Genomic DNA, 23,420 nt, shown 5'->3' with positions numbered 1-23,420 from the left:
CTTATTCCCAGGCTCAACTTCTCTCCTCATTTCTCTACCTCCTCCCTTCAAGTGGTGCAAGGAGAGGGGTAGTGGGGGTTGCAGTCAGTGTGTCATACTTTGTCTCTGCTGCTTCTGCCTCCTCAGGCTCTTCCCCTGCTTCAGCATGTGGTTCCCTCCCATGGGAGACAGTCCCTCTCCAGTATGTGTCCTTTCTGTGGGGTGCAGTCCTTCAGAGAGCAGGATGGGTCCTCCACAGTGTCCTGAGCCCTGCCAACAAACCCACTCCAGCACGGGCTCCTCTCTCCACAGCACAAGTCCTGCTGGGAGCCTGCTCCAGCATGGGCTTCCTTATGGGGTCACAGAATCCTTTAGTCATATCCACCTGCTCTGGTGCCAGGTCCTTCACAGGCTGCAGATGGGTATCTCCTCCACCCTTAACATCCATGGGCTGCAGGGGAATCTCTCTTCCAGTGCCCAGACCACCTCCTCCCTCTCCTTCTTCATTGACCTTGGTGTCTGCAGAGTTGTTTCTCTCACATACTCTCATGACCTCTCCCCAGCTGCACTTGCAGAGTTTTTTTGCCCTTCTTAAATATGTTTTCACAGAAGCACTACCACTTCTCATTGGCTCAGTTTTGACCAGTGGCAGATTAATCTTGGAGCTGAGTGGCATTGGTTCTACTGAACATGGGGAAAGATACCAGCATCTTCTCCAAGAACCCACCCTTGCTACCAAAACCTGCCACCAATACAATTCTTCTGAATAACACCACCCTCCAAGAAACCTGCCATCCAATGACACCCTCACAGAAGACTGGATGCAATGGAAATCATCTCTGATGTTTCCCTCAGTGGATCATCTGCTCTCCAACTGCTTGCTCCAAAACAGCTGATTCACAGCTGCTCTTGCTGCCTGCTTCCTCCCTCATGGCTGACCTTAAAATCTTGTGTGATTGCTTTCCCTGCTTGCCACAGCTACTGCTAACCACTCCTTCACAGCTAGAACTGCACCTCCTCAATCTTCCTGTTGTGAAAGCACTGCCAACCATGATGTGAGGGACTGAGCAGATACAGGACAAGACCCCAAACAAAGGGGTAAGTAGAAATTACTCTGCTGGCAGAGTCACTCCCACAGTGTGAGAAAGAGGCAGAAAAAAAGCTATAAAGGTACCCTAGAAGTGCAAAGACACGTGTTTCAGATGTAATATGAAGAACATTCTGTGATACACTAAACAAGCTAAGATTAGCTGCTAAAATTAAGAAATGTAATGAAAAATTGAGGTGCTATTTTCTGTGCTAAATGAAACAATTACAGTGATTCAATATTCTTGTTAAAATACTAAATGACATATAAATCTTTACAAGAGAAATCTTACAAAACCTGAATGTAATTTTTTTATTTAAGACTTCAATTTGTTTCTGAAGCTAGAGAAAGATACAGACATATTCCAAATTGTTACATATTTTTCTTCTCATCCTGAACCAAAGATAGGTAGAAATTTCAAAGGAAGAAAACTGAATAGCCACACCTAAATTGAAGAACATAGAACTGCTTTTGACATTATTTTAATCACAGTAGAAATGCTTTGTTATCCAGACTCCAGGACTAGTAGTCCTATGTCTGTTTGTCCAGCCCAGACATGTATTATGATAATCAGAACATCTTTTCTTCTGGAATTACTGATCCTACAGGATTTCACCCAACTAGCTCAATGCATCACAACAACCTAAAGCAAACACCAGCCTTAAGCCATCTACGTAACTACCCAATCCACAGCTGTCTCAGGGGCATCTCCCAAGACAGTCATTTCAAGCTCCCTGAAGCAAAGGAAGAATTACATCAGCCATCATTACCTCAAAGAGCAAGCAGATATTCTCCCTTTGTCATACAAGCCATGTGGAAGGGGCCAAGAAAATAAGTAGCATCACCAATCCTGTCTTTATATATAACAATTTAAATACTTCAGATCTTCCTGTCCTTCTTTTGGAACACAAAACCCAAAGAAGGATCTTCACACATCTCCAGCCACAATCCGATACATACATGAGCAATTTAATTTTTAACACTGCATTTTCCTTTTCTGGTGTTGATCTTCACACAAATTGAATCCTTTTATAGTAGGCACTGAGATATTCTGTAGCAAAAAAATCAGAACACTTCAGAGAAAAAGGAAAAATACTCTTTTAGTGCTGAGAACCCACAGAAATGTTGCATGGTCAAGCTCCTTTGTGATGTGGTAGTAATCATTCAAAGAGACATTCGGCTCCATCAGTTAATAACTTTTTTTGCTACTGTAGTACTCCCTGCTCACTGCCACCAGCAGCATATTGTCTGTCTACTCATCTCTAAGCAATTCCTCTGAAAGATTTAATGCAATGATTTTTGTTTTTAAATCCTTTCCATTACTGACTGCATGTAAGTTGAAAACAATTATTAAAACCAGGAGAAAATAAACAACACAGTGCTTATATGAAAAACAAAGCATTCAAAAAATGCACAGCTGTGTGGGATAAGCTTTAGATATTTAAATAGTAATTGAAATGCAACACGGATCCCTTTCTTACAGACCCTGAGCCAAGTTGCCCTTGTTGCCCAACCTTCAAAGGATGGGAAATAGCCAGCTTGCTTCCTCAATTTTTGGGAGTTTTTTTGTTTGGTTAGTTTGATTGAGGCTTTGTTAATAAATGAGGTATTACATGAAAATGTGGTATCTCTATCACGCACACATATACACTTTCTGGAAATATTAAGTTACTTGCTTATAGACAATAGCACCAAAAGAAAAACATTTCAGAAGACATTGGGAAAGGACACAAGGAGAGACCAGCTTCACAAACCACCCTAGGATAAGTCATGGTTTGAGTCAGGACCTTGGTTCTCATGGTTAAACATGCATATACCACAGGGGGGATTGTGTTGTGTTTTGTGTGGAGTTTTTTTGTGGGGCTGTTTTTTATTTTCCTTAATATAAAGCACTGCTTTTCTTAAAAGCAAAAGCAGATGAATGACAGAAGAGAAGAAAGTCTACACACAAAAAATAAAAATGTTCTAAGCTATTGTAAACCAAATACACTGGGTTGCCATGTAAACCTAACATATTCATCAATCCTGACCATGAGCAAAGACTCCTCTTGCAATCATCAAACATAATACAAACTGTCATATGGTAAAAATTAAAAAAGACAACCAATATATAGAGCAGTAATAGATATATATACATACACACGCATGCACCAAGTATATCAAAATGTAAAGCATAGACACTTGGACCTCCAATGCCACTAAAGCAATCATGCCAGTCATTAATTGTATACAATAGTTACCAATTCAGCTCGAGTTCACAATTGCCCATCTTTCCCACTTTCAACTATTTATTCTGAAAAAGGAAAGAGCATAAGCACACATGCAAAAAACTACTGTAGGTACTGTTAATTACCAGCTCAGAAGGTATACTTCTCCAATTGAGAATTCTGTCAGGTTGAGGAAACTTCTAAAAAGTGCAGTAAAAGTTTTTGTTGTGTTGTTTTTTTTTTTAATCCAGTGTAGCCCATTATTGAGTTAAGCACTTATACCTAACCACTGCAGAGCAAGAAAACTGCCTTGGCTTAATTTCTGAAAAGCATTCTCATACTACTCAAGGTCACTTGCTACATGCATCTTACTACTTGACAAAAGAAATTTTCTGGTAAGGATTTATAGGCTTCTCTCTTTTCTTCAAGAGAAGTCATGTCCATAGATTTCTTTTAATGGGATTCCATCAAGAGCATGCAAGCTGGGAAGCCAAAATTACAGCATAAAACTTAAATGAAAGAGCTAAACACAGAAGTTGCTGCTACAAGTACTGCAATATATAATCCAAACCAAACCCCAAATTTTGCATTTCAGTTTTACAGGTATCTAATAGAGAAACATTTGCAATACTAGATGACCACAAACGTGATGAAGTTCCACAAGTAACACATCTGTCCACTTTGCTGACAATAAAAACTGAACTTTTGACCAAAAAGGACCTCTCCTTGAGCTGCAGAGAAAAAGGAATTCTACACACAAAGCTTTGATTTGCATGAAGATCCGCAGGAGCCTCCGTGACCATTACTATGCTAATGAGAAAAAGTATTTTAAGAAAGGATCCTAGAACACCAAGTGAGATATTCTGTAAGCATCTTGGAACAACGGAACCAGATAATGACATTCATATCAATTGTCTTTTCTTGATTAATGCTTCCCTCCCATAGCAGAGAATAAGCACACAATTCTCCGTTATTGTCACCTCAGGGTAGCAGCTAGCTTGACCTCAATTATTTTAAAGAAGCAAACAATGAAGAGTAAAATTGGAATGACTAGTTATATAATAGTTATTAAGGCTTAGACTCGTACATCCTATCAATGAAGCTTCAAAGGAGCAAATTAATTTTCACTTGGCATGTAATTTGCAGACAGAGCTACAAAAAGTGATGGAACAAACAGAACTATACCTCTGACAATCAGGATGGCAGCTAATCACCAGGGCAAATTTCTTCCTCTTCTCAGGTCTTGCCTCTGTTTTCACATTTCTATTTCTTTACTTTGAGGAGAATGAAAATGAGCTCCCCCTATGCGCCATCCACTATTGTGTTCTCTTTTCCCTAACCTCATAATAAATAATAAAGGAACAACCAAAAGACAAGTTTTTAAATACCTTCATCCTCTTGTCTAACAAAACAGTATTTCCTTAGGGATTTTGTTTTCTCTTTTTGATGTTCAGCCTTTTCAGGGCATGTTCTGCAAGGTGGTTCCCTTGCCAGAAAAACCTTATAGGACAGAGGAGGAAATGTCATTAGGACTGATTCTAAAAGCCAAGTCTAAGACAATGAGGAGAAAACAATGTGTGCAGGAAGCACTCTGGCACAATTTTTCCTGTTCTCAGCTACTCTTTCCAATCTGCTGCTTTCATGGATGCTGCTGCTCTTCCACTGGTCACCATCATCACCTCCAGAGGCTCTGAGCTCTGCAGGGACCTCAGCACAGGATTCACACTCCAGGGAGCACCTATTGTTTACCAACTCCTGTCACACACCTTTTAAATTGTCTAGTAAATTTATTCATGTTATAGGCATGATCCCATGCTCTTTTCTTTACACAATTCATGTATCTTTAAATACTGTAACTTGGACATGTTACATATCTTTACTACATAGTATCATTCTATTTTGTGAAGACACCATTCATTAATTATTGGATGGACTCCCGACTTTTTATGTCTACTATCCAGTAGCCCATTAGTCATGCCTCCAATCTCCCTTGCTAGTGGTTGCACAGCTACAACAATCTCTCTATACTTTGTAGGTCTGCTTACTATTGCTTTAGCTCATAAGATTGCTGGATTTAGGGGAAGGAGGAAAAAGTAAAAAAGGGTCATATTTGTAGATGGGTAGGGAAGCCTTCAACATTCTCTTCCAGTACCAGAGGAAGAGAAGTAACCTACCTTCCCAAGAAATACTCAGTCTGTTGCAACTCAGGAATAAAGGAGGAAGATGCTCCTTTCTTTCAGTGCTTTGAAACAGGCAGAGGCTCACAAGTTACTGACCTGACCTCAATACCTGTTTTACAAAGGCATTTCTCTGGTCAGAAGAACAAAAGACAGAATATACTTAACCAATCAGTTTTCAAATACCGAAGAATATTATGACAGATGTAATTGTCAGCGTTCTCTAGGACTTCATGCAGACACTTTGGATTTGAAAGCAAAATATTCCCATTCTGCCTGTCTGTCAGAATGCCCCCAGTAAGTTTCTAGAAAACTCCGCTTCTTTCATCAGCCAAATAGACACAAGAAAGAGGTCCACCAGCTCACATGCTAGTTAGTAGAGAGGATTTAGCAATTCTGGCAGGATCCCTGAGAATGCCTCCAGAAATTTCAGCAAAACAGATCACCAACTCTAGGCCAAAGAAAATCAGATTCTGCCCTTTGCTTTCTCAGGCAGACTCCTTACCATGCTTCGTTATGATCACAATTCCAGCCTTAAGGTTAGGTGCATTATTTCTGTATTCAATCTGTCCTTCTCATCTGAGAAATGAGTTACTAAAAGACAAAAAGGAAACTGGGGGAGGGCCAGAAGAGGCATTAAAAAAAGACCTTGTGTCATGGAGATTGGTTCCAATCTTGCTAGAGGATGTTTTAGCAGACAGACGATCTTGGATTTTCTAAAGTAGAGAATGCTTTTAATCTTAATCAATACCCTGAAATATTCAGTTTCCCTTGAATGGCTTTACATTTTATGGATGAAAAACAAAAACAAGAAAACAACACTTTTTCCTGTCATCCTCCCAAAATTTGAAGTTATTCTGAGAATCCCTTCTTCCTATTTAAGATGTGAAGAGGAGAAAAGTTTTCCCTCGCAAACCAACATAAACTTCAGGTTCTTTTCTGTGTGAAAGTTTTACAAGTAAACCAAATTACTAAAACAGCTGAGGAAAATAAAATTCCTCTGATACCATCAAGTATTTTTAGAGTATTTTATGGAGCTACTTCAGATGTCTTTAGGTGAGAAGTTAAAGTTTTTTAGGTTTTTTAGCTGCCATAATACACACTCAAGTGAAAGAGCAGGATACAGACAAACTGTAGCAATAAGCACTACTTTTCCCCACAAATCAGAGTGAGTGAGCTACACATTTTCTGCAAAATAATCAGTATCAATCTAGTATTAGTCATTTTGCCTCTGAAGGGAGATGTTAGTGCACCAGGGTTCATTGCAGAAGACATGAAATTTTTCTTTTTTGCCTGCTGGAGCAGAGCTCCCTGTGGATACTCCACACACTTGTAGGTAATGCATGACATTTGCTACCAGTATAAGGACTGTTTCAAAACACCACTAGTAAGTGCTAGGTTCCCCCATCAAGAGCTCTCTTCTTCAGAATTTGCCATTATAACTGCTATATTAAGCATATCCTACTAATAGTCACCTACTGAAACTTACCGTTTACTATCAAAATACAACTCCAGGAGAGGAGGGTGTTGGGATCTTGAGATAAAATCACAGAGGAGAAAAGACAAAAAGCGGGCAATGGCTGCCAGGGTTGCTTCCCCCACCTTGAGTTGCTTCCAGTGATCCAGAAACAAAAATTAGAGAAGGAAAAAGGAGGAGCTGGCAAGTTCAAGGAAATCTTGGACAGCAACTGGCTGCCATCCAGACAAACAGGAAGCACACTTGTATTTTAAAATAGAGAATGCAGCATTGAGAGCACAGCATATAAAAATATCTTAAGGGACACATTTACACATTTTGTGATAAAAATCAACTCAAAATCTGCAAGGAAAAGTCATTAGTTTTACAGATTAAACATTGCTCATACAGAAACATTATTGTTTGTACTCTTCTTAGTAGCAGTTTTTCTTACGTATTTCAGAAGGATCACTTTGGTGAGTAAAAAACTATAGCACAGGCCCAAAAAGCATATTTTGATTATCAGCAATTAAGACACATTTGTGAATTTTAAGATTTCAAAAGAGCACCTAAAAGGTTGCTAGTCATTAAGTCAACATCAGGATCCACAGAAATTTTTAATTTACCACAATATTGCATACTATTGATAAAACCTCTTTGTCTGTTTTTACTTTGCATGAAATCAGCTTTCAAAAGAGAAAAGGCCATGTTGCACTGAAAATAAATGACACATTTCAACATTTGTAGCTTCAAGAATAAGGAGGTTTCTCTCAGAATACATGTTGCAAGAAAATGTAACTTTTTTTTTCTTTAAATTATTCCATTTCTTCTAGGAATATATAAACACACATACAGACATTCAGAGTAGTCCAATGTCTCATATAGGACTTATTCTAATTTCTGACGGACACTTGGAGGGTTTTTTGCCTTTCCCAACAACATCTACACTTCCTTTCACTCCTCTTCCCAGTTAGTCACTTTGCTTGTAGTGTCTGAGCATAAAATCAAATTTTTTTTCTATCTTTTAAGCAACTCTTAGGTGTGCAATATACCCTGGAATGACCTTCAGTTTTAATCAAAGTACCTGTTACTTCCCCATCTTACAGTGAATTCACCTCATGTTTTCTGAAAAGCATGAACTGTCACTATCAAGGCTATCTAATTATGCCATTCCCGAGCTTCGAATCATACAAACCTTAATATTTGTGACAAAGCATTCCAAATCCACTCCTTTGAACTCCACCCCATGTCCCAGAGCTGACTGGCAGCTGGTTTAAATTGACATCATTAACTTCATAGAACTGAAGTGATTCAACATACACTACACAGTGATTTTGAGCAGTCAGTTTTACTGTAATATGGATGAGCTGCATTCACACAGCAAGTTTTCTGTGTGTTTTGTGTCTGCCAGCCTAATCCTAACAAGAAAACTGCAACTGGATAACTGGGGATCTCTGGGAGAAAAACTGCAAGCAGCCACCCCATATCACAGTAGGTATCACCAGAGGAACATGCTAAGCAGCATCTGCAAGTAGCTAATACTGTTTCTGGATCAAGAAGGAAATACATGAAGCATAATAAAAAATTACAATAATTAAGCAACTACAGGTATACATCTAATACCTATAGTACAAAGCTACATAAAAGTGTATGTCAAATTTAGGCAGGTAAAGTTCAGTTTAGCTTGCCAGATGAGATTTTGCTAGCCAGCACTGTATTAGCTATATTCTAAAAGCATATTGCCAGAAACCAGAACTGCAACCACAAAGCAGGTAAGCAGCTGCTTAGAAACACCTGTGTAACACACACAAATCTTCTAAAGCATTTGAACCTGCAAACCAAGCATTAGAGATGGAGATCACAGTAAGAAGATGTGGAAAAGCTGCTAGAGATCAGGTCCTTGTTAAATAACTGATGAAAGCTCAAGTGTTTACTATTCCTATTTTTTGTAAAATTGAAGTGTTTCCTGTATTTCTTAGTTTAGCATGCAGCACTTTCAGTGTTACACAAGGAGCGGAAAGTCCCTCATAAACATGTGTGATGATGTAAACTGAATGGTATGTTTAAAATATATGAGCCACTCCTATGATTACTTGCTCCTGGAGGGCATTTATATAATTACTTTCTGTACTTAATATTTGAAACTTGGCTAGCCACCTAATACTACATTGTCATTTACTACCATTGAGAACACTCGAAAATATCTTCTACTTAATTTAATAAGTTATATGTAAGTGTGGGTTAGCAAAATAGCCTGTGTATCTTGGAAGCAGTAAAAAGGCATTATAAACAGTTGCAGAAGGTAGGTAAGTCCACCTTGCCACATTCACCCAGAAACCCACACTGAAAGCAAGACTACTAAATAAGCAGCCAGGAGATGTGATACCTTCATATGAGAAAAGATTTACTGAAGTGCATTTTCTTTAAAGCTTCATTTTCAAACACTAAATTAAAAGTATTGCAGTATTTGTGCTTTAATTGTGAAAGAAAACAGCCTTGTAGCCTTCAAAACTGTAGGTAAGTCTATGATACACTGTGCTGGTTTAGACATCCTATGTTCAAGGGAAGGTTGGATGGGGCTTTGAGCAACCTGGTCTAGTGAGAGATGTCCCTGCCCATGCAGGGGCGTTGAACTAGATGATTTTGGTCCCTTCCAGTCCAAGTCATTCTATGATACAAAACAGAACAGTTGAATTCTGCTTTATGCATAAAATGGACGGTTTTGAAGGCATACAGATGCTGAAGACTAAATTCCCTTAAAATCTGACCTCTCAAGCTCCTTTGGGAACCTGCCATTTAGTTAAAATTTAATGCTATATTTTAATAACTGCAAAAAGTCATCTTAGCTTCCCTGCAACTGCTTAAGAAAACAAATGATGCAGCAGTCTCTGAATTTAGCTATCATATGCACTGTAGAATCCCAAATTTATAAATTGACACCCACTAAATGATTGAATATTACAGTATTTGCACATGCTCTATTACTCCTAAACTTCAGGATTAAAAGAAAAAAAAACAACAAAACATGAAAAGAAGCCATGTGTGCATCTTAAATATTTGGGAAGGTAGGGGGGTAGGAGGAACTGGAAATAATGAGCCAGGTTCACTTGACACAACCTGCATGGACAACCAGTGTAATTTTAGTAGAACATTTGCTCTACGATTCCCATAGCAACCTTAATTCTCCCTGCCTGGGTATCTGGAATCCAGGATGATTCAACCTTTACATGAATATAAAATCAAGTGCACAAAGAAAGGTGTATTTTAGTTAACTGTAATTTCTGTGCACTCTTAGTGACTTCAAAGATACTGCAAAGACAAGGTAAAGATTCAGAGAGTATTCAACTCATGTTTAAGAGATTTTATAATTATTGGTTTATAGTAATAGAATAATTTACATTTCCTCATTCCCAAAGTGTGACAGTTAATGCTATTTATTGAATATATTTCATAAGCACATGCTCATTTACTGCTTAGGAAGATACTAGACTGACATTCCCAGAGATTTAAGAATCCCATTTATCTCTTGAGGAGACATGGTTTTATTGATCTTTGCAGCACTAACTCAAGGTAGAATAAACAGACACAGGAGATGAGCCTTCTATAGGCAAGTTAAATAGCTTCCAAAGAAACTGCCCCAGGAGACAGCGAATAATTTAATCTGTTCTTTTTGCTCTAAATTTACTTTTTGTCTATAAGGATATGGATAGCAGCCGGACTAATATTGCTGAGCAGCCAGAACAATTCTGCATTCTTGCACTCATATCTTCTTACTGTAGCAGGAACACAAACTTCTAGAATGGGGGCCAATATAAATTCAGAAGAAAGTTCAATGATACCATCTGCAGCTGCCCCTTTTTAGCCCTCCTGCTAGTTTTGAAATTGGTTTATACTGTAACAAATTTAATGCCCCTAAACAAATTATAATGGCCCCTTTTAAAACACAGCTGGGAGCAATTCTTTCAATATTAGCCACCTCCACTGCAATTAAGCTGTTAAAGGTAACTGTAACACAAATTTATATTACAATGCTTCTCAATTCAAAAAGAGTTTCTAAGCATGGTTAAATAGTAATAGCTGTAGTATAAATTACATGAGTATGTTCTATGCCAAACAAGTATCAACAGCTGAATTAAGACTTAAGGCCTCATTCCCTTAATATTTACTTCAGTGACCCAGAGGTTTTCTGTCATCTTCTGTTCACTACCACTAGCCAGGAAGAAATCACTGTTTTCTGGGAAACAGCTATGGTTCTGGTTTGGGTTTTTTGCAAGCACTTGTTCATTCTGTTTTAATGTGGTAACATGAGTACCTGTTTTCCACACCCTGCTAATTAAAATGAAAAAATTGTGACAGTGATTTTTTACAAACAAATTAAAGTACCATACAATACATATAAACTATAGATGTAGCAGTACTCAGATCTAACCTATTAAGAAAGATTTCTCATTTTCTGACCAGCACCCATCCATAGTTATAGACTACAAATTTTGTTTATGATATGATGCACTTGATTAAAGTTGATCAAATTATCTTTAATTTATTATTTATAGTGGGGGAGTGGAAGGAAGACATTTTAAATACAAGTACAGAAAAAAATTGAGATCCTTAACTAACCAAGGCTCCTGTTCTGTGTTCTCTCTCTTCTCTTTCCAAAACTGCCACTCACTGTACCACCATATTATATGTCCAAACGAACAGAAAATAAGACACTTTTTTTTTGCACAAGTGAAACACTATAAACGCTTTCTGTGAAAATTGAAATAAGTAAAATTTTACTTCTTCAAAACTGGAAAGTAAAATTGGGCATGAAACAAAAATTGTTTCATTATCATTTAATTTACAGCTTAAGCAGATTACAAAGTTTGCATACTCAGAGCTTAGTGTATTTCTCTGTGTGTTCACATATGTAACAGTCCTGCAAGTCTGAATGCTTCCCTGAATAACTCCAGCACTGCATCTGCTTTTTCACCTGCAACGCTGCCTGTGCAGTGCTACAATTCTGTAACAGAATAAACAGTTCACACACAACAGCATCCTTTTTTCACAGTTGCTAATCACAGTTTTATTTTGATCACAGTTTTTAATATTTTGATAGTCTTACTATCAAAATATTACAGTGACCTGAAGCTATTCAATTCTCCCTTGAAATCCCCAAAATGTTTTAGAATCATCTTTTTCTCTGAGTAACCACATAAAATTTGACAGTTGCAGCTCCACAAAATGTCAGGAAAGCTCAATCCACACAGCCCTGTATACAAGTCCTAGATTTTCCTACAATGTTAAGGCAGAAAGCAAAGAACTATCAGATAGTTGTATAATTCCTGCAGGAATCAAATGGTCACCACGTTTATAAATGGCAAAGGATATGCAAGCAGCATCAGGATTGTCCCTTACCAAAAAGCAGTCCTTTCCAAATACTGGAACTGCCTACTGGCACAAAAAATAGATATCACTCTGGTAGAGGCCCCATGAAATTTGGATCTCACCATATCAGATGTTCAGAAACACATGCTGATGACAGGACCACTGTATAGTATCAACAGCTGTCACAAACAACACATTTCAAAGGAATCAGAAATTCCCTTTAGTGACTTTTTTAAGAAATGGAAAAAAAACCCCATTTCTCTAGACAACTCCTGGTTAACTCCATTTAATTTCTGTAAACTTCAGTAAATAATTCATGTAAGTTACTACAAAATGGTCACATTTAGCAATTATTTGTTCTTCAACAACAATGGTAACACTGGCAGAGGTTGTAAAATAGTCAGACACTCTGCCAAAAGGAACAACATTCCAAGATGATGTGTGCCACTATTATTTAGTTCAGTAATAGATAAAATTTAATATGAAGTGTGATGTGGCCACTTGACTTTCAGTTCCAGTTAATTTTAACCACCTGCAGTAAGGAATTCTGCAAGCACAACTCTTATGACACGCTCCTAAGAGGCTAATAATATGTACAGTTCAAAAAACAGAATTCATTTTCACCACCACACACCATAAAATCACTAAGAAATAGTTAGAAAGCAACCCTTAAATGATAAGTTATGCCCAAACAAACAGGTAGGACTTCAAATAAATCTGAATAAAATAGAAGACAGAGCAGATCAGCTCTCCCAGGTTAACATATGGTGAATTTTAGCTTTCATATATTATATAAACTGGTATCAACAAGTTTCTTTTGCTACCTTTACAGAATTTTGCATGTCCTTAAGAAAAAAAAAAAAAGAAAAAAAAGAGTAAAAATAGTAATAATATTAAATTAGCCAGAAGAACAAACAACAGAAGGAAATGACATATTGTTTATGCTTCCTATGAAAGGAAACAAAAGGCAAAAAAGAACAACCAATATCATTTCATTATGTCAAATAGAGGAGTAAATTTCTGCAACATGCAGATATGCTTCACTGTTTCCAAACAACACAGCCAAATCAAGAAAAACTGGTCCAGAATTGAATAGCAATTTCAAGTTCAGCAATTCCCAGGGACGTTGTCCAAGCTACTGAAGACCATATGTCCCAAGTGAGGGATGCCCCTTTTGCAGCATTCCTGTTTCTCACAGATCTTGTATATAATACTGTAGTATTACCATAACAGTTACAAAAAAAAAAAAAAAAAAAAAAAAGCTTATTTGCATATCAAAGCTTCGATGACTCCATTCTATAAGGGGAACACTAACACAGGTCCATAATCCCTTCGCTGTCTCTTCCCTTCATCAAAACCATACCAAAAAACTTGCAAATAAAAAGCAAAAATTTGGGTGTTGAGGAAATTAACTCTTGCTTATTGTACTTTTAGTTCGTATTTCTCCTCAGTTCAAATAATAAAGAAAAAAGAAAAAGAAAGAAAAAAGAAAAAAAAAGACTAGAAGAGATTTAAAAACACTTTTGTGAAGGTCACTTCACAAAGCAAAGGACCCACTTCTCATGAATTTAACATAGGAAGGTACATCTAACAGTCACCATTGAATCATATAGGGAACAAGAATATTTCCTGAAAAAACAGGCAGCATATACCCAAGTCTGTTCCATTCAACAGGGGGAAAAAGGGGAGAGAAAGAAATGCACAGAGCACATCGATGAAATGAAATCTCTGTTTCCTTAACCTGGAAAACCAGATTTATCCTTTCACAAGATAAAAACAAAATCAGTCAAGCAGCCACTTTAAAAGACTGTGAAAGAGGGCAGAAGGATTGTTTTTTCCATTGATAAGCTCTTCTATAAGAAGCACCACACACACACAAAAAAAAAATTTAATACACAAATAGTTGAAAGTTCACATGCCTCCTTATAAAGTTTTAATTGTTTATTTTAGCACCATTTCCCCTCCCTGAAAAACACATTTCTATTAAACTTCAAGCAGTACCATATGTTCAATGTGTAAGACTTTTTTATTGCAGCCCTGTAAGTTGTTCTCACAGGCTATGGTACTGCAGCTGATGTAGCTTGCACATGAAACATAGCAAAATAATTACTTTCCATGATTACAGATTAAAGCCCTGTAATATTTAACTTTTTGGAATTATGTCACATTGCAATACAGTGCAAAAAAATGAGTCAGCAACCCTGAGGCATTTTCTGCAGGGATGATACCTAGCCATTTATTCTGTTTTATTATAGGCTTTATTTATTTTTTTCCTTCACAAGTGCAATTCTTTACATCTGTTGACTTTTTCCCTTCCCAAGTTACTATGATCAGAACTAATTCTCTAAATTCCTTCTGGCCCTACTCAGTTTCATTTGACAGAAGTGCAATAGCTCCTGCTGTTTATTTTATTAGTACATTTAAGGTGCACTCTAAATTAAACTTTAGAGAGGAAACAAATTTAGTAAGGTAGAAGCAACTCAGGGCAGATGATGTGTAGGCAAAGACAAGATATTCTCATGAAAATCAAACAGATGTGTGTTTTCTGTAATGCAAAGAAAACCTATGTGACATTCAGACAGTAGGCTCTTCAGAGCAAGGTATGACCATTAATTCAATAGAGGATACAAAGGAAGTTCTTTCACTTTTAATGTCACTAGGATAAATATAAAAACAAGCATTCTTCATCAGGATATGTAATTTAAGTCTTCACTGTGTGCACACACTAAGAATTTATTCAAATTCTTAATACAAAAGGCCTCTGTTTATAAAATATTTAGGGAGCATAATCTTAAAAGGAGACTCTTGAGACTACAACTTGAAGGATACGGGTAGACACTTTAAAAGCATGTGATAAAAGAATGCTTTCAAGCAGCAAGGCTGCCAACAATTTCTTTGGTAGAAGAGGTGAGAGGGGGACCTACAAAGGCACTATTAGAGAACAGCAAGAAATTCAGACAAAGAAAAAATAACAATGGATGAAAGAAATATGAAGGCAAGTTCTGCAGAAGTCTAACATAGTATTTAAGGTTAAAATCCCGCAGTATTTTTGTTGTCTGGAAGACAGACTTAAATCACCATACAAGCTATACTTCTTAAACCCTGGTGAACACACTTTGAAAGAAACATGCTTTCTTGTTTGCTTTTCATGTGTTTAACACTGACAAGGCATTCTTCCATCACAAAGCCAGCAACAGAAACTTGACAACAAATTGAAGACTACAGCCTTAAGAAACAAACTGCTGAGTTTGGGGAGCTGTGACTTCTCTCACATTCATTCAAACTTATTAAAGTTTGGGTTTTTTTCTAGTTATATTTAAATGCTTCAGGGCTCTCTAATCTGAAAGGTTTTGCTCAATGGAGCTTAAAAAATAAGTTCCCTGAGCACAGCAAAACCACTGCAAAGTTTGGCAGCTGTGGCAAACTTAATTCTTTTAAGGATGTGCACACAAATTTTAACACTAACAAAAAAAGACCTGTACAGGGTTAGGGTACAGACAAGATTTAAGCTGGACCAGAACCTTTCTGCTCAGCGAGGGGATCAAAATAAATCAGTCAAAAATAAGTTGGAAACGTAGAAAACTGCTAACTTGTCGGATTTGATCACTTATTCTAAAGCAAAATAAGCATTTAGAAGTTGTAGCAGAACAGCAGATTTTTCTCTCTTACCTCTCTGACTTCATGAAGTTGGCCAGAACGCTGGTTCTTTGCTCTTCGAGCAGCTGCAGGCGATTTGTGATGTGTGATGGTTACAACAGCTGACCCACTTTGATTCATATGTTTCTGGCTACTAGGAGATGCAGAATTAGCTGTCCCAGGTGGCAGCAGAGATGAGCTTCTACTTCGAGAGGAGGAAACGCTCTAGAACAAGCAAGGGAATGTTGGTATTAGCAACCTTTATCTAAGTAAATCATTTACAGTCCAGGCTACAGGTTTGTGCTGATCTATTTCTCTCAGAAACCTAACTCTGAAGGTATAACTGTTCTCAGGATTTATTTATTCTTTCTGAACCACCTGCATAGCTCAGCAGGGATCTTCTGGGAAACATTGTGGTTATCATCTTTGTTTCTTGGATTTTCTGAAATTGGCCTTCACAAAAATCTTCACAAGCTCATACATACACCAGCATGCTGCTAAGTTCTTACAACCACAATTTGTAGGAAAAATTAGGAAGGATTCTGCAGACAGAGTAATAAGTATGCCAACACAAATATTTTTATGACGCCACTGACCTATATGTCACCAAACTGTTCTGAACAGTATGGAAGAAAAAAGGTCTTAATTCTTACACCTGATGACCCTCTGAAATAATCCAGTGCTGTTTTCAACATCAGAGTTGTAATTTTGGTAACACTTCTCCATGCACCAATTAAAAAAATTAACATTCCAAACAAAACATGGCTTAAAGAGTCACTACATTTTGGAGTAAGTTTGAAATAAAACCTAGATACAATAAAGGCCACAGTATCTGTATTGTGAATGCTCTTAACATACAACAATAAAAACAGTCTGAACATTCTTTCTGTGTTATTTAACCACTTGTCAGTGTTGTCATCTTGGTTTGTTTTCTGCAGCCCAGGTTTTCCTGAGGGTCTTTAGGACAGCAACTCTCAGTCAAGCTCAACTGTGCACTAAAGCACCACGGGATATAAAAGTGCAATATGAAAGTTTTTCCTTTCTGTTTGAATTGTTGATTGCATCTGTAAAGTTAAAACTGAAACAGAGCAACTCTTACCTAAGGGAAGACAAACCACTTCAGAGAGTGACATTTAGTAGCACTTTAAGAAAGCAAGGTAAACATACAGCTCTAAGGGTGAAATAGCATTTCACCCCTCCTACAAACCCCACTCAGGTAATGATGGAAGCCTTCAGCATTGCTGAGACAGTTTCCACCAACGTGGGGTACTACCCTGGAGTCAGCTGCCAAGTGCACAAAAATATTTCTTGGGTATAATCTCTCTCCATATCCCTTATAGTTCGAACTTTGCAATTCTGAGTTAACTTCATTAAAAGATTTTTAATCCAATGTGGACAGGTTCCTGCTAGCACTGGAATTATAGTCAGGCATCACATTACCATTTACTGACTGTAAATGACAAGGCAGGCTACCTGGCACTGCCAAGAGGGAAGAGTGAAATAAGTAACACAATCCCTTTGCTACCCCCAGACAAAACTGGAAGTCAGACTCTTGGAGGCATTTGAAGATTTAAAAGCAGGGTTATCATATTCCCAGCATGCATATTTCTGTACTCATAGAAATAAGCATTATTCCACTCATCTGGATTTACATTTACAAACACTTCCAAGAATGGTGGTCTGAATGCAGTTTTGCAACGAATATATTCTTTACTACCATGACTAATAAGATTATAAGAATAGGCATTTGCAGAATCAGACATTCAAAACTATCCATCCTGGCTGATAATTCACAATTGCATATAAAACCCTAAGGAAAAAAGAAAAAAAAGACAGGGGGTGGAATTTCTCAGAAGGGCGCAGAAGGTTGCCAGGTTTTTAACTCATCTTCCATTTGAAAGAGAATTGCTTAGACATAACTACAATTAAAATAAGAGCCAGAGGAAAAGGTATTTGAGAGAAGGAAGGGTATGAGGGAAGCTGGATGTGATTGAATTTCCTTTCTTAAATAGAGGTTTCAAAGAAAAAGGATATGCCTAGTGTAAAATACCAGAATACGTTTACTGATGGTTCTTTTTTTAAACTGACTAGCCTCAGAAAACTTCTAAACTAAATTTAGGGTAAAGAAACAACAGGCTCATTTCAATTTTTTGCAGCCTAAGATCAATTTCCCTTCCAGTTGAATAAGTTACTTTATTTTTTGAATGAAATCTTTTGAAAATAAAAAATATTCTGGTATCATGACATTAAAAATACACAAGTACCTTCATATAACTAAACTGATCCTAAAACTCAGATAAGCAGCAACAATGTAAAACTGTGAGTTTAGCCATTAGTTTTGCTTGAAAGAAAACAACATTCTGTGAAAAGTGAAGCTCTATTATGTTTTAATTTTTTTGGTGGAGGGAGTGCTATAGATCTGCAAATAACAAAAAGTAACATAAAACAAATATGGAAAAACCCATGAACTGTTTCTTTTAAGTTACAGAATCAGGAAGGAATTCTTAGTTAGGAATTAGTTTTCAGAAAAAACAGCTGCCAAAATAATCTCATTTAACCTGCACACATGGAAAGCTGTGTTCATTCTAAGTCAGTATCTGTATCATTGATATTATTTGGCAATTCAATGTTATTTTTCCTCAAGACAATGTTTGAAACTGCAGTGAACTGTATGATCACTACAGACACCTTGACTGCAGTTAACACCTCACTTTCTCTCATTATGTCCCCTAACACAATACACCTTTCAGTGAACCCCATTTACGCTTGGAAATCTTAAATTTGAGAGTGCACTATTAGTAAAAAAATCTGCTAGCTAGTTGCAATTTTTTCAAATGGTTTTGTTTCACAAATAAATAATGAACACATTTCCAAGAAAGAGGAAAGTCCATCATTTTTGGAGTCTCTTAACCTAGATTTTTTTTTTTCTTGCAAGATTTGCCCCAGTTCATATCACAACTCACTGGGCTACATCAACTATACTGAACTGTAGCTTGAGGCAGAATGAACAGTCTCTGGAACCACAGTGCATTTAAAATGGCTTTTCATTAAGTTTCACAAAGGCACATGAAAGCTCAAAGCAGCTCTTGTTGTTGGAAAGACATTTATTTGTTTGGGAATCAGTACAAACGAAAGAAAAATCAGGAAGATTAATATATATATAGTTTATACTATGAATATATTATAGTTTTAGTAGCAGATGGTGCCAAGGAAGGCTGTCCTGGTACAGGGATACTAGGTAACCCCAAAACTCTACATATATGTTTGTATTATACATTCATCCACCCAATGTTTCCGACCAATGTGCCAGAAATCTCCACCAGCTCACAACACAAATCCTCTAACATCTAATTTGTGATTATTCTTTAGAGGACATCTGTAACACACAAGCCCTAAGTGAGCTCAGCACCAGGACCTCTGGCTACCCATGAAGACATCCCTAGGCAAGGCCCCTTGATAAATGCAAAAATTCCAACTTACAACTTCCAGAAGCATTCACACACAAAGTGTGGGTGGATGTCTGCAGGAGGCAATTTCTACAGACAGGCAAAATCTTCTGAAGTGGGGCTGTGCTTCACTCCTGAGTGCCACAAAGAACAGGAGCAGAGCACTGTGCCTGCTTCATCCAAGCAGACAGAGACAGCAGCTAATTTCTTCTGACAGCTTCTTCCTGCCATTGCCAGAAGAGTCCTCTCCAGAAACTACAACTCAGCCCCTTATGCACTTTAGAATTCTACAACACATTGTCAACACCTATGTCCCAGCCAAATACTTCATTCCTCTTCCACAGAACTTCTTTGGATTAAACACTGGGAACGACAAGCATCTCTTTCGCATTGATACACAGATGTACAAAAATCAAGTATTTTACAAAAGTGGAAAATTTTAAAACCTATGTGATGCTTTCCACAGCTAAAAGCACTTTTATTACATATCATACTAAAGAAGTCATTAAAGTCATCCTCCCAGGAAATCAAAGCAATGACAGTAACTGATGGATCTTCATTCCTAACACCCTGCTCCTCACCCCAGTGCCACTGGTATGGCTGATTTACCCCTGTAACTATTATCATACCTTGACCTACTACTTCCAGGTTTGCAAATAAATAGAAGACTCTGAAAAGTCTAATGAAAGGAATACATAAGCTCTTCAACAACTAGTAATGCATGGTGCCAATAATGAGTCAAGAAATCCACAGGCTGAAGCATCCCAAAAACATTACAAATATTCTTTGCCAACTCCACCAGAGCTCAAACAGTTTGCATGCTAATAAAATTAAACTAATAAATAGTAGAGATTCTAAAAGATTAATTTATAACATGCATTACAACCAAATGACCTAAAGATAGCTAAAGTCTGTTTAGCTAAACAGATTTGGTTTAAGCTTTTTATTTTAGTAGACTGTCCATCTCCAGCATAAAAAAAACCAGTACAACTAATGTTTCTATCTGTATATCAAAATTCCTAAAAATTAAAATAATATAATTATAGAACAGTAAGCTACTATTATACTAATGTTTTCATGATTCATTCTCTCTGGAGATTGCCCCTCCTGCTCACAAAGAAGCTAAAGTGTTTTTCACCACTTACCAGAAGCAGTTTTGTTTCACTTGGAAAATAAATGCAATGTTCCAGAGATCAATAAACTAATTTTTGAAGTGAATTGTCATATCTGTTTATGGCTGATAATCATCATTTTCACAGGCAGTGTGCTGCAGATGTTTTCTACAGAATAAATAAATACTGTAATAATACTCTTTTACTCCTCTACATATATGTAGAACAAAACGAGTCCTTGCACACAGCTTTACAGCCACAAGTCACACATTATCAGAAAAATATGCTGTTTAATTTCCATAGTAAACATTCACAAATGTTAAAATGCAAATAACTGAGCCTACATATCATCAAGACCTCAGGGACCAGCTTGATGATATGCTTTGCACATTTGTGTAAAGCACCATCATAGTGCTTCATCATCTTCAGTAAGGCAATACATGTCTGCTTTTAAGCAAGAGACTATGACAATAATTCCATCATAAAATCATTTCTTTCATTTAAGCAAGATCATGTTCAGTCCTAAATGGATTTTTTTTTTCCATTTCTGTAGAAGGGTTTTGGAAGCAGGGAGCTGTAACTTATCTTTATGCAGCTTCTGAAGGGTGTTAGAAAGGTGTCAAACACACACATATCTACAGCCAAGCACTGCTTCCTTCTCAGCCTCCCCACTGTGAGGACTTCCAAAGCACATTATAATTAGAAGCATCATCCTTTCCCTCTCTCATCCCTAACCTATAGAAGGCATCTAAACAGACAAGCATACCTTAGGAGCATAGGATGAACTTGCTCAAAAGGAAAAGAGGATTGGTGTACATAAAAGAACCAAAACAGCACTCACAAAGACTTCCACTAATCTGGCTTTATAGGAACAGTTACAAAGATGTGAATAATCCATTTAGAAATTTAAAAGTATCTCTGTGGTCATTCATAAATAAGGCAAGAAGAAACCAGCTAAAACTGAAGGGCCACTGAAGATCTATGATAACCATTCTTCCAGCTGTAGAGAAAAATTACACATCCACCTCAGAATGATTTGATAAAATGTTGACCTCAAGTTTTCAGGCATTACAACAGATGCTGTTTCACATCATAGCTAAAACTGCCACAAGTTGACACTGAAAGGGGCAGGTGTGGACTTTTTTCTCCACCATCTCTCCATGCTAGCTCTCAGGTTCATTTGACCTAAAGGAGAGCCACTCCAGGGAGTTAAATAAGAATAAAAACAGAGATGTAGACAAAAACACATAATTTTCTGCTGATTCAGGTCCCCAAAATGCCTTTCCAAAGGGCTGGATGAAAGTTACAACAGGCATCAGGAGCAGTGCTTGAAGGGAAAGAGTACAGAACAGTCAGTCCCACCGAGACACACATGGTCTTAGAGTTGGCTCAGTGTTAAATACAAAGCCTCAGATGAAATCACAGAAAAGTCACATTTTGGCCAGATCCATTTCATCCTCCATCCAGGAGAGGGAAGAAAGCAAGGCTGTACCACCAGGGACTGATGGAAACAGAGTCCAGCTTCCCCTGCATCAGTGCTCATCAGATTCCTCCATGAGCTGGCCAAGTAATTAAGTCCTTTTTAACAGGATGTGAGTTTTTCTGTTTCTGATGTGCAAGCTACCATAGAAGCAGAACCACGACAGAGCCAGCACAAGGGTGGCAGCAGAAGGAAGGGAACTGGGCTGCCATTTACAGCTGCAGGGAATCAGCAGACAAGTTGAGCTGAAACATGAAACCACACCATCCAGTTTTTGGCAGCCCACTTGTGCAGCTCCAAACCAGGAGTTGGAACAAAGAGGAATCTACCTCCTTATTCTAGCACAGAACTAAGCTGAAAGTTATCACAAGATGAAGTTTCCTGTTCCCTGCCACTTTCCTGAGACACACAGAAAAATACAAAGGTTATATGCCAATCCAGCAACTGATTGGCACATTGGAATTAAGAGCTGGTATAAAACCCCATGTGTTTGTTTTCACTAGTGCTTTTAAAGACACCATCATTAAACAGTCAAGAAAAAAAGAATACAAACAGAAGAACGTACAAGCTTGTGACAATTTATGGGTATGAACCTATTATTCTTGGAAGTTACCACAAAAATTATGCATAAGCCTATTTCTTGGCACCATTTTATATCACTGAATTCCAGTTTGGCTAATGCTTTAATTAAAACTTGCACGATCACATTCACTTAGAATAGATTTTTAAAAGCAGCAATCCTATCCAGACATATAAGACTTCTTCCAAAACAGTGTGATTTGGCACTCTGTGGAGTTCGAGCAGTTTGTAATTAAGCTAAATGAGACTTATATGGGAATACCAAGAACATTAAGACTATCTTTCACCTTGGGAATTATTTGCCAGAGAACATTATCCTTTTACTGCTTTTTTATCATTAAGATGTAAAATTTAATTAAAGCAAAGTGACAGACTTAGCTTGTGTTACATCCACTTGTTAGCTGTATAGCTCACCTTTGGACCATTCACTAGGACACAACTAAATTTAGTCATCAGTATACAACTTTATTTTTTTTAATCAATGCTCTGCTTAATTGCCTCTGCAACTCCTGTCCCCAGCTGAAAATTTAGAGATAGAATGCCAGCAAGTTAAACAGTAGCATTCTGAAGCAGGCAGTAGCTCTGAAAAAGAATGGAAACCACTGCTGATCTGGTTCCAGTGCAGGAAGAAAGAATGCTCTCTGAATATTTCACAGAAATAGTGACACAGCTCCAGCTTTTAAAAAACATTATCCTGCTTTCCTGTGAATTTCCTTCCAATAATATCTATTCAAGATTTTAAAAATGTGTTCTCTCTCCAGTATGAATGACCTGTAGCTGAGAATTGCTTTATTGGTTAACTTAACTGAATTTACCTTCCCACTGCTTGCCTGATTGTCCCATTATTTTTCCCCAGTTAACCTATATCCCACTTGCACAAAATAAAATCTACCC

General features: G+C 37.4%; 1 protein-coding gene across 2 annotated transcripts in view; it reads right to left on the bottom strand.

Annotated features, from left to right (window-relative positions):
• Positions 1 to 23,420, bottom strand: part of OSBPL10 (oxysterol binding protein like 10) — a 118,195-nt gene that overhangs the window by 52,391 nt on the left and 42,384 nt on the right. For both annotated transcript variants that reach the window (XM_071735446.1, XM_071735445.1), the window contains exon 4: positions 15,943 to 16,134. In XM_071735446.1, coding sequence (XP_071591547.1) covers positions 15,943 to 16,134 — 192 coding nt within the window. The remainder of the gene's footprint in view (positions 1 to 15,942; positions 16,135 to 23,420) is intronic.

The sequence above is a fragment of the Heliangelus exortis genome, chromosome 2 (genome assembly GCF_036169615.1).
Source record: "Heliangelus exortis chromosome 2, bHelExo1.hap1, whole genome shotgun sequence".
Taxonomy (NCBI): Eukaryota; Metazoa; Chordata; class Aves; order Apodiformes; family Trochilidae; genus Heliangelus; species Heliangelus exortis.
The sequence above is the reverse complement of the archived record's forward strand: the minus strand, read 5'-3'. Positions and strand labels throughout refer to the sequence as shown.